This window comes from Salmo salar, chromosome ssa12 (genome assembly GCF_905237065.1).
Source record: "Salmo salar chromosome ssa12, Ssal_v3.1, whole genome shotgun sequence".
Taxonomy (NCBI): domain Eukaryota; kingdom Metazoa; phylum Chordata; class Actinopteri; order Salmoniformes; family Salmonidae; genus Salmo; species Salmo salar.
The window spans coordinates 42825888-42844590 of NC_059453.1; the positions used below are offsets into that span (position 1 = coordinate 42825888).

At 41.8% G+C, this 18703-nt stretch overlaps 1 protein-coding gene across 1 annotated transcript in view; it reads right to left on the minus strand.

Annotated features, from left to right (window-relative positions):
* ahcy (adenosylhomocysteinase) overlaps positions 1-18703 on the minus strand; it is a 33480-nt gene that overhangs the window by 7997 nt on the left and 6780 nt on the right. The window contains 5 exon segments of the mRNA XM_045691388.1: positions 1486-1573; positions 1871-2105; positions 2207-2283; positions 2286-2309; positions 4837-4989. Coding sequence (XP_045547344.1) covers positions 1486-1573; positions 1871-2105; positions 2207-2283; positions 2286-2309; positions 4837-4989 — 577 coding nt within the window.

Sequence of the window (18703 nt, forward strand, 5' to 3'; positions counted from 1 at the left end):
ATATATAAATATGACCTTCATTGAACAAAAGAATGCATGCATTGTGTAACATGATGTCCTAGGTGTGTCATCTGATGAAGTTTGTAAAAGGTTAGTGCTGCATTTAGCTGTTTTTTGGTTATTTGTGATGCAAGTGGTTGGTCGGAAAATGGCTATGTTGCTGCTTTTTACGATGGACTCATCTAACATAATCTAATGATTTGCTTTTCCTGTAAAACCTTTTTGAAATCGGACGACGTGGGTCGATTCAGGAGAGGTGTATCTATAAAACAAACAAAACATTTTTTATTTTTTTAAATTATTAATTTTTTTAATGCTAATTGGCGATATGATTTTTCGCTGGATTTTGATCCCGCTAACGGGATCAGACGCTGAAGAGGATATCTAAAAGTTACTTCTATTGCCATCCATGTAGAAATAGCCAACATAAAGCAAACAAATAAAAACATTGCAGCCTGCAGGTATAAAACAGCCTAATACAAATCCTATAAAAATTGTAAAAAATACTTATATATATATATATATATATATTTTTTTTTAAAACATATTTGCAACACATTGCCTGTCTGCAAAAAAACGTATTGACTTGGTCCGGCCCGAACCTTTCGATAGGAAACGTGCAGCATTGTATAAAATATTCACGGCCCTCGTATCCAGTGAGCTCAGGACAGACACAGCTGTAGGCCATTTGTGCAAGGGATAAGAAGTAAATCAGGTATTTTATGGCGTTTCACCTGGATCAGAGCATGACATTTTCCCCCTTTCATGCAGTGGTTATCGAAAGGGAGAGAGATGGAAATATCGCGCTAATACATTGAACTACTGTCATTCTCAATGGATTCTAAAAACAGACTTGGTTTACTTGTGGTTTGAAGTGAAGAAAAAATGACTTTAAGAAGCGCCACTGGTCATTAGTGGTGTTGAGTTAAGACAGACGTCCCAAATGTGCAAACATATAGGTCTACACTTGCGCGCAGGCCAGGTGGCATAGGCCTACTTCTATATGCGTAATCAGGTGCGTGTCCTTACTCAACATTGACACGAGCACTCCAAAGTAAATATGATGAATAAATTGAGAACTCATAAACGGAATGAAACAATGTACTACTGGTGATCTATGTAATGATAGACTAACAATAAAAGGGCAAACAATTCACACAATGAAGTTATGAAACAATGAATGTGGACGAAATGGCGGGAGAGCGCATTCTGAGAGAGACATACCTTGTGCAACTTAGCCACACTCTTCTTATTGGACCGTGTCATCCCCGTGACCTCCACAATGGCTTAGTCCACAGAGACAGGAGCAAATCAAACTTATGTGCCATGAACGAAAACAATCTATTTGCGACTGCTCGTCCAACAGCCTATTGCCCAAACAATTGATTAAATGGGGTCAGCCCTACTTGACTGCGTGTACTTCTGATCAGACAGTGTTTAACATGGGTTGCATGGTGTTCTACCAGACTCCAAAATGATACCTACTTGCCCAAAAGGATGTCCTCACAGCCAGTGGTGGTCACAAAGATGTTCCCCTCCTTGCAAGCTTCCTCCATGGTGGTGACTTCATATCCTACAACAATCACAAAAGCCAATTAAATACTACACAAAAACAATGTACAACATTACTTTTACACTTGAGCTTGATACCTCTGCAGCAGTGAACAAATGGCATGGGGTCAAACAGAAATTGTTTGCATAGTATGTACAGCAATTATAAATGGCCTTTAACTTAAAACAAATTCTTCAGATCATATTTGCTAGGCACCCAAGATAACTGAATGCACACCTATAACCAATCTCCAATAATATTTTGAGAATGTAAATTAAATCTGAACAATAACATAATCAAACTAAAAAGGATCCAGACCCTCCATGGCAGCCTGCAGGGCATTGATGGGGTCCATTGATGGGGTGATGATGACGCGGGCACCGAACCCACGGAGGGCCTGGACGCAGCCCTTACCAACGTCACCGTAGCCGGCAACAACCGCCACCTTTCCGACAATCATCACGTCGGTGGCCTGCTTGATCCCGTCAATCAGAGACTCATTGCAGCCATACAGGTTGTCAAACGATCTATAGAGAGGGAGTCAATACCGCTGCTTACTCAGGAGGGTGATGACGTACAGTACCTTTATTTTATGGCACTTTAAGAACTGATGAGGCATGCATGGCCCTACTTAGGGAGGATGATGGGGTCTACCTTGGTGACTGAGTCGTTGACATTGATGGCTGGGATCTTGAGCTCACCGTTCTTCATCATCTTGTACAGGTTGTGGTGGTCTCCTCAGACACACCCTTTATTCCTAAAGGAGACAATTTGACAATCTTTAATTAGCACCTTTTTTTTTTATGGCATCCACATGTGGTAGGTGGCGCCAACATAAAGATCACAAAATTATCAGGGCCATAGCCTGATCTCTTCTCAGAGAACTAATATGAACGGCAGGTTAACATTTCGAACAGGAGTCAAGACTTCCCTCCTTAGGAACATCATTCCCAAGGGACTGTGTTTAAAGTTAAGAGTTCCTGCTGCATGTTGCTTACCAAGCACCTTAAGTTCATCCGCAGTTCTCAGTATTGACTCTGGAGTAATGCCGCCACCTAGTGTACAAGACTGAGAAATACAGCCCTGCTGATAATCATAGCAGTATCACCCTTCCAATTTGGGGGAGGTGTATTTCCATTCCTGAACCACACTAAATTAGATCTGAGAATACTAGTGTACAGGACTAGTGTGGAAAGGCTGTGCCTATTACAATACCTCTAGTGTTTCGCATTGGGGCATAAAGTAAACCACCTTTACATTGCACGGTTACCCCATCACCCACTTATTTCAATTGCTGGCTAAAGTGTGTCTTTGCTGTTTAAAGAAAATAGAAACCATGGATTACAGAGTCTCCCAGCCAATACAAAACATCAAGTTAAATACTGAACTTCCCCTTTAATGCTTTGCTCTGGATGGAACAGTCATTCCTTTAACCTTTCTGGGACCGGGGGCAGTATTGAGTAGTTTGGATGAATGAGGTGCCCAAATTAAACTGCCTACTACTCGGGCTCAGAACGTAGGATATGCATATTATTAGTATATTTGGATAGAAAACACTCTGAAGTTTCTAAAACTGTTTGAATGATGTCTGTGAGTATAACAGAACTCATATGGCAGACAAAAACCTGAGAAAAATCCAACCAGGAAGTGGGAAATCTGATGCTTGTAGTCTTTTCAAGTCATTGCCTGTCTAACACACAGTGACTTAGGGTTCATTTTGCACTTCCTAAGGCTTCCACTAGATGTCAACAGTCTTTAGAACCTAGTTTCAGGCTTTTGCGGTGAACACAGAGCGAACAAGAGGACCTGGAAGTTAGTGACTCAGAATGAGTTTTGTGGCGCGCTTTCACGTGAGGGGTAGCTGTGTTCCATAACGTTTTTCAAGACATTGGAATCATCCAGTTGGAATATTATTGAAGTTTTAAGTTAAAAAGGCCCTAAAGATTGATGCTATACAACGTTTGACATGTTTCAACGAACGTAAATATAACTTTTTTTGACTTTTTGTCATGACATTTTGGTCGCGCTTCCTACATTTGGAGTAGCTTACAAATTATGGACTTTATCGAACAAAACAACATTTATTGTGGACCAGGGATTCCTGGAAGTGCCTTCTGATGAAGATCAATGGTAAGTGAATATTTATAATGCTATTTATGATTTTAGATGACTCCAAAATGTATCTGTATTGCTTGATGTCTTTTTCTGAGTGCCGTACTCAGATTATTGCAAAGTGTGCTTTCCCCGTGAAGCTTTTTTGAAATCTGTCACAGCGGTTGCATAAAGGACATGTTCATCTATAATTCTTTGAATAACAGTTTAATATTTTATCAACGTTTATGATGAGTATTTTTGTAAATTGTTGTGCTGATTCACCGGCAGTATTGGAGGCAAAATATTTTCTGAACATCACGCGCCAATGTAAAATGCTGTTTTTGGATATACATATGAACTTTATCGAACAAAACATACATGTATTATCTAACATTGAGTCCTAGGAGTGTCATCTGATGAAGATCGTCAAAGGTTAGTGCTTAATTTTTGCTGAATTTATGGTTTTTGTGACCCCTCTCCTGCTTGGAAAATGGCTGTGTGGTTTTTCTTGTGTTTTCACTGTCCTAACATAATCTAACTTTATGCTTTCGCCGTAAAGCCTTTTTGAAATCGGACAATGTGGGTACATTAAGGAGAAGTGTATCTTTAAAATGGTGTAAAGTAGTCGTATGTTTGAGAACTTTGAATTATGACATTTTGTTGTTTTGAATTTGGCGCTCTGATTTTTCACTGGCTGTTGAATAGTGTGAAACGTGGGTGGGACGTGGTAGCGTCCCACCCTCAGGGCGACGTGGTAGCGTCCCACGTCGCCCTGAGAAGTTAAAGGCTCTAACAGGATGCAACACACCCTAAAATCCAACTTAATTTGCCACACAACTTAACAAAATGGCAAACCAACAAAGGCTTGACCGGATAAAGTAAATGATTATGACAAATAACTGTGACAAGTCCAATGCAGGGGCATTGGCTAAATATCAAACCTCATGTTTACATTTCTGTAAGGCAAAAGCAAAATGGGAGCTCCACTACTACACGGTATTTCACTTCAGTACCCTTCGGATCCAGTTAGGGCCAAGGGGGAGTGAGCGAATTGGGACAGGTGAATACCACTGTCCTCCATAGCCCTTCAATGTTTGCAGCAATATGGTGCCCTGCTTCTTTAATTAAGCAGCAGTATGAGAGGCCTGAGGCCCTGAGAGTTGTAAGTCAGAGATAGCTAGGTCCTGTACCTGACAGCAGTATGGGGTACCTCTTGTGGACCATGTTGGTGAGGTCGCCGCCGTCGTCCAGGATCATGTTGAGGGGCTGGCCGTCCTTCCAGTAGATGGTCTGCTCAATGCACCACACATACTCCTCGTCGGTCATCCCCTTCCAGGCATAGACTGCAATGAGAGAGGGGCGTGAGAATCAGGGTTAATGAGCGCTTTGCAATGGCATCAGACCCAATGGATGCATTCAGTAAGGATGAACCAGGATTTAAAAAAATTAAACAAAGCAGGCACTACCAATGGGAAAGTTAATTTTCATATTCTATTTTTAAAACATTACTATACCAATTGTACCAAATGAATGCAACCCAGGCAATAGGACAATAATACAGAAGTTTGAGTGTACACCAGGGCCTGGTTTCCGATAGCGATGGAACTTAGGCTTGCGAGTGTTAAGGATGCATCCTTCCGAAGATGTAATATGTGTTTCCCAAAATACCACTCAGAGAATGTTCACTAAGTGTGTCGTCGAGGCACGTGTCAACACTAATAGGATCGAATGAAAGGCAGCGCTGCTCTCGGATCAGCTTTCTCCATTAAAATTGTCCCTTAATATTATAATTATTCCATAATACTGACGAGGGATAAGCGCAGAGATATCACCTATGGCAGCAAATATTGAGGCAGCTTATTCTAATGTGTAGGCCTACCTAATAATACACTAAATAAAGATTAGACAGTAGACTATAATTAGTAAAACAGAACGCAATTGAATGAACATTAAATTTATTTCAATATACAGGCCTGTGTAGCCTATACTGTTATCATCTTTATTTTAATCCTCTTTATCCTTCGCTTGTTTGTAGCAACTTTGTATATGAAGTCAATTTCGTTTTGAAGTTATCGGCAGTCAGAAAGAAAAACATCTTGATTCTGTGTTTAGCGATGATCTTCTGTGTATAAACTGACACAGAAGGGCAAAAAAAGCATTTAACAACGCACTTAACTATTCTACGAGTTGTCCAAGGCAGTCAGTAAATAACAAGCGTTTAAGAGCAACTTCAGTGACGATGGTTTTGGGAAACAGCTCAGATTTAACAATGCTCTTTTGAAGGTTCTAATGAAACAAGTCTTAAAATGCTTGTGGAAAACTAGGCCCAGTACAATAATTTAGTATTGTTGATGGCTGAGAAGGGCAAAATAATTACAAATGTTATATGTTAAACAAGAAAGAGACTGGGACTAACTGCCAAACTGGGGTAAAATTGGTATTAATGGAATATTACAATGGCAACTGTCTCAATGGCCAAAACTGCCTTCAGATAAGAGAAGGTGCCTTGGGGTAAGAATGATCAAATCAAATTGTATTGGTCATATTACACACATGGTTAGCAGATGTTAATGCGAGTGTAGCGAAATGCTTGTGCTTCTAGTTCCAACCATGCAGTAATATCTAACAAGTAATCTAACAATTTTGCAACAACTACCTTATACTTACACACACACACACACACGTGTAAGGAATGAATAAGAATTTGTACATATAAATATACTGCTCAAAAAAATAAAGGGAACACTTAAACAACACATCCTAGATCTGAATGAAATAAATAATCTTATTAAATACTTTTTTCTTTACATAGTTGAATGTGCTGAAAACAAAATCACACAAAAATAATCAATGGAAATCCAATTTATCAACCCATGGAGGTCTGGATTTGGAGTCACACTCAAAATTTAAGTGGAAAACCACACAACTGGCTGATCCAACTTTGATGTAATGTCCTTAAAACAAGTCAAAATGAGGCTCAGTAGTGTGTGTGGCCTCCACGTGCCTGTATGACCTCGCTACAACGCCTGGGCATGCTCCTGATGAGGTGGCGGATGGTCTCCTGAGGGATCTCCTCCCAGACCTGGACTAAAGCATCCGCCACCTCCTGGACAGTCTGTGGTGCAAAGTGGCGTTGGTGGATGGAGCGAGACATGATGTCCCAGATGTGCTCAATTGGATTCAGGTCTGGGGAACGGGCGGGCCAGTCCATAGCATCAATGCCTTCCTCTTGCAGGAACTGCTGACACACTCCAGCCACATGAGGTCTAGCATTGTCTTGCATTAGGAGGAACCCAGGGCCAACCGCACCAGCATATGGTCTCACAAGGGGTCTGAGGATCTCGTCTCGGTACCTAATGGCAGTCAGGCTACCTCTGGCGAGCACATGGAGGGCTGTGCGGCCCCCCCAAAGAAATGCCACCCCACACCATGACTGACCCACCGCCAAACCGGTCATGCTGGAGGATGTTGCAGGCAGCAGAAAGTTCTCCACGGCGTCTCCAGACTCTGTCACGTGCTCAGTGTGAACCTGCTTTCATCTGTGAAGAGCACAGGGCGCCAGTGGCGAATTTGCCAATCTTGGTGTTCTCTGGCAAATGCCAAACGTCCTGCACGGTGTTGGGCTGTAAGCACAACCCCCACCTGTGGACGTCGGGCCCTCATACCACCCTCATGGAGTCTGTTTCTGACCGTTTGAGCAGACACATGCACATTTGTGGCCTGCTGGAGGTCATTTTGCAGGGCTCTGGCAGTGCTTCTCCTGCTCCTCCTTGCACAAAGGCGGAGGTAGCGGTCCTGCTGCTGGGTTGTTGCCCTCCTACGGCCTCCTCCATGTCTCCTGATGTACTGGCCTGTCTCCTGGTAGCGCCTCCATGCTCTGGACACTATGCTGACAGACACAGCAAACCTTCTAGCCACAGCTCGCATGATGTGCCATCCTGGATGAGCTGCACTACCTGAGCCACTTGTGTGGGTTGTAGACTCCGTCTCATGCTACCACTAGAGTGAAAGCACCGCCAGCATTCAAAAGTGACCAAAACATCAGCCAAGAAGCATAGGAACTGAGAAGTGGTCTGTGGTCCCCACCTGCAGAACCACTCCTTTATTGGGGGTGTCTTGCTTATTGCCTATAATTTCCACCTGTTGTCTATTACATTTGCACAACAACATGTGACATTTATTGTCAATCAGTGTTGCTTCCTAAGTGGACAGTTTGATTTCACAGAAGTGTGATTGACTTGGAGTTACATTGTGTTGTTTAAGTGTTCCCTTTATTTTTTTGAGCAGTGTATATGGATGAGCGACGGCATAACGGCATAGGCAAGATGCAGTAAATGGCATAGAGTACAGTATATACATATGAGATGAGTAATGTAGGGTGTGAAAACATTATAGAAAGTGGCATTGTTTAAAGTGACTAGTGATACATTTATTATATCCAATTTTTCATTATTAAAGTGGCTAGAGATTCTAGTCAGTATGTTGGCAGCAGACACTCAATGTTAGTGATGGCTGTTTAACAGTCTGATGGCCTTGAGATAGAAACTGTTTTTCAGTCTCTCGGTCCCAGCTTTCATGCACCTGTACTGACCTCGCCTTCTGGATGATAGCGTGGTGAACAGGCAGTGGCTTGGGTGGACAAATTAGCTAGCAACAGCAAGCTAGCTAAATAGGACAAATTAGCTAGCAAGTGCAAGCTAAATTGCCATAACTGTTTAATGCTTTTTGACCTGTCCCCAAATTAATGTGATTGGTTCAGAGTTTGTTTGATATTTTAATCTGCGTGTCATTATCGCGTTTGGTGTAGGGGGACAAAATAAATGTATGCACGATGGCCGGATTGGGTTCCGTGTTAGGTTGGCGCCTGTTCGATAAAATACGGAACCGTTCCGTATTTCACTGAAAGAACAAACGTTTTGTTTTCTAAATTATAGTTTCCGGATTTGACCATATTAATGACCTTAGGCTCATTTCTGTGTGTTTATTATATTATAATTAAGTCTATGATTTGATATTTCATAGAGCAGTCTGATAGAGCGGTGGTAGGCAGCAGCAGGCTCTTAAGCATTCATTCAATCTTTCCTGCGTTTTCCAGTAGCTCTTAGCAATGCTTGAATGACAGCGCTGTTTATGACTTCAAGCCTACCAACTCCTGAGATTAGGCTGGCAATACTAAAGTGCCTATTAGAACATCCAATAGTCAAAGGTATATGAAATACAAATGGTATAAAGAGAAAGTCCTATAATAACTACAACATAAAACTTCTTAACTGCGAATATTGAAGACTCATGTTAAAAGGAACCACCAAGCTTTCAGAGGTTCTCATGTTCTGAGCAAGGAACTTAAAACGTTAGCTTTTTTTACATGGCACATCTTGCACTTTTACTTTCGCCAACACTGTTTTTGCATTATTTAAACCAAATTGAACATGTTTAATTATTTATTTGAGACTAAATTGATTTCTATTGATGTATTAAGTTAAAATAAAAGTATTCATTGTTTTAATTGTCATTACTACAACAAAAAAAAAAAATATATATATATATATATATATATACACACGCACACAACTTTTTTTTAAAAATTATAAATAAAATTTTTTTAAATCGACCGATTAATCGTTTTTTTGGGGTCCTCCGATATTTGGTATCAGCGTTGAAAAATCATAATCAGTCGACCTCTAATATAGACAGGTGTGTCCCTTTCCAAATCATGTCCAATCGATTGAATTTACCACAGGTGGACTCCAATCAAGTTGTAGAAACATCAAGGATGATCAATGGAAATAGGATGCCCCTAAGTTCAATTGCAAGTCTCATAGCAAAGGGTCTGACTACTTATGTAAATAAGGTAAGTAAAAAAATTCAACATTTGCAGAAATGTAAAAAAAAAAATATTTTTGCATCATCATTATGGGGTATTGTGTGTAGATTGATGAGGAAATGTTCTTGAATCCATTTTAGAATAAGGCTGTAACGTTAATTAAAAAAAAGGGGTCGGAATACGTTCCTAATGCACTGTAAGTCGTGAAATTGACTTAACGAGGATTTATTTATTTATTCATAGGTCCTCTGAACTTCTGTAACAAAAATCAACAATAGTACCAAAGACAGGCAGAAAACGGCTTCTCCAATAGAAATCCCCCATCACGCTTGTGGGCGATGTCACAGCAACATTGGCTAGCTAAGCTCATGCACAGAATCAGGTATAACGGTCATCTTGCGCACAGCCAGCAAATCAAAAGCACTCAGTCGTTTTTGATTTAACTTCTTCGGGGGTAGGCCCCCCCTCCTTCTCAATTTCCGCCTGAAGACACACCCTAATCTAACTGCCTGTAGCTCAGGCCCAGAAGCAAGGATATGCATATTTTGTGGAAATGTGAATTGAATGTAGGAGAATATAACACAATCGATCTGGTAGAAGATAATACAAAGAAAAAAAACATCTGTTTTTTTATTGTTGTTGCATCATCTTTCAAATGAACAAGAACAGCCAAACATTCAGACAGGTTGCTGGGGATAATTTGAATGAACAACATATAGGGCAACAATAGTTGAGCAAAGTTTCAGACAGATAACTTCAAGAATGAGCGAGCTACATGACATTGAGCATGAAGTCACCCAGGTGTCCCACACAAATGTACCCAAGTGGCCGAATTTGTACAGTGATACATTTTGAAGCAAATAACTATATACAAAATACATAAATGGTATTCTAACACACCCCAAAATATATATATATATATTTAAAAAACAACAAGGGTAACTATTTACACACTTTCTATTTACAATATTGTGAAGACCCTCAGTCCGCTACACAAAATTGTGCTGCTGATGCCACGGCTCATAGCAGTCTCTTTCTGCTGTAAAGCAGAGGGTACTGAACAAGTGGTGCAGGTGATGGGGCATTTCCTGTGACAAAGCGCACAACGACACCTCCCTACTGAGCCCTTTTTGCCCTGAGGGACATTCATGCCTGCAGAGATGAATTTGGGCAGGTGAACACCACTGGTTGAAGGAGCAGAAGGGACAGAGGTAGAGGGGACAGAAGCAGCTCCCTGAAGGCTAGCTGTGAGATGGGGGGCTGTCTACAGCTCTTAGCCATCTCCTTCTGGAGGATGAAGGAATTCACAACAGCAATGTCGATGAAATGATAGAAAAATGTCTTGTGGAGAACATTGTAGTATCCTATCAGTGTGTCTGACAGGTCCACACCTCCCATGCCCTTGTTGTAGTCCTTTACAGCAGCTGGAATGGGGACATTTTTTTGTGGTCCATTCCCCGGTACCATCCTTCACACGCCTGACGACGTGATCGCCACTGAAGGACTTGTGGATAGTTGTGCACATGACCACCTCTCTGCTATCCATCCACTTTACAAAGAGCAGGCCATCTTCACGAATCCATCGCATGGTATCCCACTCAGCCCGCTTAAACATGTCGTTCACCTTTGTTTTTTGAAAGCCGACTGTTGGTTCGAATGGTGCCACAAGCCCACACATCCCGCTTCCTCGGGTCTGTAAACAGGGTAGGGCTTGTGTAAAAGTTGTCTACAAACAGGTTGTAGCTCTTCCCCAGCAGTTGAAAATCCAATAACGGAATCATAACTAAGTCCATTACCGGTAGCAAAACTCATAAACAAAAACATTGCAAGTGTAGGCACACACAGAATCAGCCAAAACAAACAGTTTGTAACCCCATTTTGTTGGTTTGTTACACATGTATTGCTTGAGGGCAATTCTGGCCTTTGAGGCTGCCATCCTCTCATCTACGGACAGGTTCTGGGCGGGCTGAAAATAGGTCTTGCAGGCCTCAACGATGCTGGGGTAGAGCGGTTTGATGTTGCAGAGCCTATCAAACCTTGCTGTGCCTCTTGTCATTCTCCCCATCAACTTCTTGGTCACTGATGCGAAGCGCCCGTGAGATAGCCAGAAATCTTTTACAAGACATGACAGTGATGGGGAAAGGCAGTTGATAGAGCGCTGACGTTTTCCAGTAGTCCCTCAGAGTTTTCAACTTCACCAGCCCCATGTAAATAACCTGTGAAATGTTGCAGAAAAGGTCTGACATGGAAATGGCCCTCCATGCCTCTTTCTTTCCTGCGTGCTTCTTAGCACCATACTTATTCGTGTTAGACACCAGGGAATCAATAACAGACGAGGTGAAAAACAGTTGAAGGGGGCTATACTTTGCAGTCATGTCTAGTTGAGGTCCTGGCTGCCTTTTTGGTCAAAATACTGGTGGAATTGGTTCCACATAATCTTCTAGCACATAGTGCCAACGACCCTCTGCCCCTCTGTCTGCAGGTTTCTCTCTTCCCCACATCCGCTTCTTGGTCACTGTCTTCACACCTCTAGATGGCCGGGTAGGTGTGGAGCCGGAGACAGCAGGGGTCCGGCTTGATGAACCAGCTTCAGAGGGGGATGGACACCTAGACATTGGGGGCTCATAATCAGAGTCACTGCCACTGAAAAAAAAAATCTGTAAGAATACTTTCACGTATGAGCCCTGTATCAACACGTAAAATAAACAGATATGTATTATATAGAGCACAGGGAACATAATGACTATGGTGAAGTGCTGTTCCATTCCATGTTTATATAAAAGAAATGTAAAAATATATAACACACAATGTATGGCCAATGTGTACTTTACACATTTCATTACTGATGATATTTTTATATATTGCAAATACAAAAAAAAAAAAAAAACTCAAATGAATAATATTTGATATTAGTAATTTCAAACAACGACATTAGCATGATAATAACTCTTACCAGTCCAACATAGCATCCTCTCCGTGGAGAAACATGTCTTCCGCCTGCGAGTCAAAACTAGCCTCGCTGAAAGATTCATCTTCCTGTAGCAACTCTGTCTCGCTTTATCAATTTCCTCTATAATTTGGGTTAAATCTGTATACCTAGACTTTGTTTTAACTTTTACTGATTTATTCACCATAATTTAAATATACTGCTCAAAAAAATAAAGCGAACAATTAAACAACACAATGTAACTCCAAGTCAATCACACTTCTGTGAAATCAAACTGTCCACTTAGGAAGCAACACTGATTGACAATACATTTCACATGCTGTTGTGCAAATGGAATAGACAACAGGTGGAAATTATAAGCAATAAGCAAGACACCCTCAATAAAGGAGTGGTTCAGCAGGTGGTGACCACAGACCAGTTCTCAATTCCTATGCTTCCTGGCTGATGTTTTGGTCACTTTTGAATGCTGGCGGTGCTTTCACTCTAGTGGTAGCATGAGACGGAGTCTACAACCCACACAAGTGGCTCAGGTAGTGCAGCTAATCCAGGATGGCACATCAATGCGAGCTGTGGCTAGAAGGTTTGCTGTGTCTGTCAGCGTAGTGTCCAGAGCATGGAGGCGCTACCAGGAGACAGGCCAGTACATCAGGAGACATGGAGGAGGCCGTAGGAGGGCAACAACCCAGCAGCAGGACCGCTACCTCCGCCTTTGTGCAAGGAGGAGCAGGAGGAGCACTGCCAGAGCCCTGCAAAATGACCTCCAGCAGGCCACAAATGTGCATGTGTCTGCTCAAACGGTCAGAAACAGACTCCATGAGGGTGGTATGAGGGCCCGGCGTCCACAGGTGGGGGTTGTGCTTACAGCCCAACACCATGCAGGACATTTGGCATTTGCCAGAGGACACCAAGATTGGCAAATTCGGCACTGGCGCCCTGTGCTCTTCACAGATGATAGCAGGTTCACACTGAGCACGTGACAGTCTGGAGACGCCGTAGAGAACGTTCTGCTGCCTGCAACATCCTCCAGCATGACCGGTTTGGCAGTGGGTCAGTCATGGTGTGGGGTGGCATTTCTTTGGGGGGCCGCACAACCCTGCATGTGCTCGCCAGAGGTAGCCTGACTGCCATTAGGTACCGAGATGAGATCCTCAGACCCCTTGTGAGACCATATGCTGGTGCGGTTGGCCCTGGGTTCCTCCTAATGCAAGACAATGCTAGACCTCATGTGGCTGGAGTGTGTCAGCAGTTCCTGCAAGAGGAAGGCATTGATGCTATGGACTGGCCCGCCCGTTCCCCAGACCTGAGTCCAATTGAGCACATCTGGGACATCATGTCTCGCTCCATCCACCAACGCCACTTTGCACCACAGACTGTCCAGGAGGTGGCGGATGCTTTAGTCCAGGTCTGGGAGGAGATCCCTCAAGAGACCATCCGCCACCTCATCAGGAGCATGCCCAGGCGTTGTAGGGAGGTCATACAGGCACGTGGAGGCCACACACACTACTGAGCCTCATTTTGACTTGTTTTAAGGACCATTACGTCAAAGTTGGATCAGCCTGTAGTGTGGTTTTCCACTTTAATTTTGAGTGCGACTCCAAATCCAGACCTCCATGGGTTGATAAATTGGATTTCCATTGATTATTTTTGTGTGATTTTGTTGTCAGCACATTCAACTATGTAAAGAAAAACGTATTTAATAAGATTTTCATTCATTCAGATCTAGGATGTGTTGTTTAAGTGTTCCCTTTATTTTTTTGAGCAGTGTATATAAAATTGCTGAAAATGCTCTTGATTATGTACTGCTATGCGTAACACTCCTGGCTCCGTCAAGTAGGATTTGCAATGGCGAATGAACCTCTTTTACGCCAGAGTTTACGACATATTGCCGTTTACCTCAGCTCATTGGCTATATTCCAAGCTAGATTTCAAGATCAGCGGTCATTGGGCCAAAATACAGTCAATCAACGATAAATCACGACGTAAGCGGTTTACAAATGTTTCGTGTTAGGCTATAAAAATTGATTTTATCAAACAAACCAAACATTCACTGTGTAGCTAGGACACATGGCATTACCACCAGAGGAAGATCTTCAAAGGTAAGCATGTATTTTATTTTTATTTCTGACTTTCGTGACGCTAGTGCTTGGTTGGAATCTGACACTGCGGCTGGATTAACAAGAAGTTAAGCTTTTAAATGATGTTATGTCTGCATAACGAGGAAGTAGGGAAAAATTGCAACTTGACTTTCTGGTCAAGCAATCGATGACAGAGTATGCTGCCCAACCATATGTTAAAGGAAAGAGGAGATTATCCTCATTAAAATGGTGTCCAAATAGATTTTATTTTTATATATACACATATTTGGCGAAATATACCAGCATGCCTCTCCATAGGAAAACAATGGGAGGAGCTCAGCGTTCCAATGGCAAAAGGTATGTAGGGGCTAGCATTTGATGACAACGGAGTACGCTGCCCAGCCTTACATAATTAGAATAGAGGAGATTCTCAGGTTTAAAATGATGTCCAATTTGAACAAAAAAAATCTAAATATACACATTGCAAGATAATGGCAAAATAGACAGACATACCTATATTTCCCTATAGGAAACAATGGGACGACCTGAGTTCCATGAGTCATTTTTTGTTGTTTACATTTTAATTACCAGCAATGTGGGCAGGTCTCATTTCCAACAATAGCAAAGCAGGCATTGTGACGTAGAACAATAAACTGGGAATAGAACTTCGGAAGGCGAGTTGGTGCCACGGTGCTCAATATAACTAATAGGAGTTGGCATGGTGAAAATGCCCTAAAATAAGGTCTGTTTTTTCATGATTACTTCAAAACTAATGCAAGCAGCTGGGACATATGGTAATATTATGAAACTGGGCTCCACGAAGGATGCAATTAACTCATTTTTAATCAGAAAAAAAAAACATAAAAAATGTTATGTGTCTTGCACCGAGGTAAAGACAGTTTCAGGTTGGATTTCCGACGGATATTCACCTGTAGTCTTCCTTACGTCCACCAACAGCAGTTAGGGACCGTCAACATAGTGACAAATCAAATTTGTCAAATTTCAATAGCTATTTAACCATTACTCCTAAAACTTTCAAAACTGGTTCTTGCTAACCCGATGGCATAGACACACATTGTAGACATTTTTTTATTTTTATTTACATCTCGCACTATTTTAAATTATTTATTTACATTTTTGAATTTCAATAGCTCATTGGTCATATGACCTACTGAACTCAAATTTAAAATTTCATTAGCTCCTTGGTCATGTGACTTAGTGACTTCAATCAAGGTCCAGAATGTTCAGAATGTCCACCGAGTGGACTTACACCCTTTAGTTTGTCCATTTTCATCTCATAAGATTTTACATACATTTTTCTGAATTAAAAATGTCAATAGCGCCTTGGTCATGTGACCTAATGACTTCAAACAAGGTTCAGAATGTCCACTGACTACCCTTCTATATTGCACACCCTTTAGTTTGTCCATTTTCATCTCACAAGATTTTACATGAATTTTTCAAAACGCAAAATTTCAATAGCTCCTTGGTCATGTGACCTAGAGACCTCAAACAAGGTTCAGAATGTCCACTGACTATACCTTCATATCGCACACTGATGTTTGTCTACTTTCATTTCATGCTATTAGACTTAAATCTAAGCTTTGCAGGCCTTCATTTCACATGGGTGTTAAACATTTTCCAGCCTCACAATAACCATCCTTCACATGGACACTGAAAAGATAAGCAAATGGCTGAATCTGGTATGGATCAAGGACAGGAGAGGTGTTCGAACAGAGGTGCTTAAAGGAAGGCGCTCAGGTAGGCCTCATGAAAAACAATGTTTCACATGCTCTTTTTAATCACAGTAATAGGCAGGCATTTGTCAGAGTGAGCTTGATAAGGTGAAAGAATCCTTTTCATAGCATCACTTTAATATACTGTACATTAAGACAAATCCTTCTACGTTGAGTATTAGAACGCAGTTTCCATAACCTGATAATGACTTGATATTTGAGTGCATTCACAACAAGCCACCTTCAGACAACTTACAAAATGCAATAGTGCATTTGAGGGTTTGTTTTTCTGATGAAAATAGTTATTTGATGCATGGTCTACCATTTCTAACTGGAAAAACAAAAATCCTTTTTCCAAAACTGATTTAGGTACATTTTTGTGAAGAGGTATGAGGGTTGTGATACGGGTCATTTAATAGTAAAATCATTTAAGGGATCAATACATTTCTATATTGCTTCTCCAGTACCTGCATGAACCATCAGGCTAAGTGTTTTTGGTTGACCCTGCTGGACAGAAAGAGAAGGAGGAATCGGAACACGCTGCATTCAAATTCAGGGCTTAGTTATTCCATCGTACTGGATCTTATACATATTAGCATTTTACATACATTCATAAGTGTAATAATGTTTTATGACATACTGTGAAAAACTCCTGGCTGCTGGCTCTGTCACTTTCAGACATGCGCAAAGCAGACTGAAAGGGGAAGGGTAGCTCTTGACTTGAACCACAGGGGTTCTCTGTAGAGGGAGTAATCCAAAAGGCACAGACACACCACTTGACTTTCAATTGGCACCGTTGACCTGTATGTATTCTCTCCTGATTGGTTCTGTGGTGCACAGTCTGGCAGTCTGACTAAAGTGCCAGAGGTATGAGGAGAGACATCCTCCTTTGTATTTATGGGAACAAATATTTCCTAACACTTTGGATCCTATTCTTGGACAGTTAGAAGACAATGCATCAATGCAAAAAAAAAAAAACTAATTACTGTCCATGAGTAACCTCAACCTTGTGGGTGTGGGCCAATAAAGTGCCAACTCAATTCTACCCGTGACGAGTCTCTCATGCCCCTATGAACGGGGACACAGAGCAATAGTTTTGAATCTAAACCTGCCCTTTTTTACTGGAGTACACTAACCCCTAATTGGGGCTCTTTTCTTGCCACATAGTAGCAGTTTACCAGATAAGAAGTCAAGAAGATCAAAAACTAGATTGTTGTAAGGGTGTATTACATCCTATGCTGGCCACATTGTCATATCCATTCTGGATTCTGAGTGGTTAAATCATAGCTGAAAAATGCCATGTATGTGTACACATTTTCCCCCAAGACAGAACTGCCAAAGGGGGTGGAGTTGCAGTCTACTGCAGAGTTCTGTCATGCTATCCAGGTCTGTGCCCAAACAGTTCGAACTTCTACTTTTAAAAATCCACCTTTCCAGAAATAAGTCTCTCACTGTTGCCACTTGTTATAGACCCCCCTCAGCCCCCAGCTGCACCCTGGACACCATATGTGAATTAATTGCCCCCCATTTATCTTCAGAGTTTGTACTGTTAGGTGACCTAAACTGGGAAATGCTTAACACCCCGGCCGTCCTACAATCTAAGCTAGATGCCCTCAATCTCACCCAAAATATCATGGAACCTACCAGGTACAACCCCAAATCCGTAAACTCGGGCACCCTCATAGATATCATCCTGACTAACCTGGCCTCTGACTAACACCTCTGCTGTCTTCAACCAGGATCTCAGAGATCACTGCCTCATTGCCTGCGTCCGTAATGGGTCTGCGGGCAAACGACCACCCCTCATCACAGTCAAACGCTCCCGAAAACACTTCAGCGAGTAGGCTAGAGGTCGACCGATTAATCGGAATGGCCGATTAATTGGGGTCGATTTCAAGTTTTCATAACAAATCGGAAATCGATATTTTTGGACGCCGATTTTTTTTACCTTTAACCTGTCTGGGAATCCTAGTCAACAGCCAGTGGAATCGTGTGGCGCGAAATACAAATACCTCATAAATGCTATAACTTCAATTTCTCAAACATATGACTATTTTACACCATTTTAAAGACAAGACTCTCGTTAACCTCTCTAGGGTAGGGGGCAGTATTTTCACATCCGGATAAAAAAACGTACCCGATTTAATCTGGTTATTACTCCTGCCCAGAAACTAGAATATGCATATAATTGTTTGATTTGGATAGAAAACACCCTAAAGTTTCAAACTGTTTGAATGGTGTCTGTGTATAACAGAACTCATATGGCAGGCCAAAACCTGAGAAGATTCTGTACAGGAAGTGCCCTCTTTGACCATTTCTTGGCCTTCTATACCCTCTTTATCGAAAACAGAGGATCTCTGCTGTAACGTGACATTTTCTAAGGATCCCATAGGCTCTCAGAAGGCGCCAGAACGTTGAATGATGACTCTGCAGTCCCTGGCTGAGTTCTGAGTTCTGTTATACTCACAGACACCA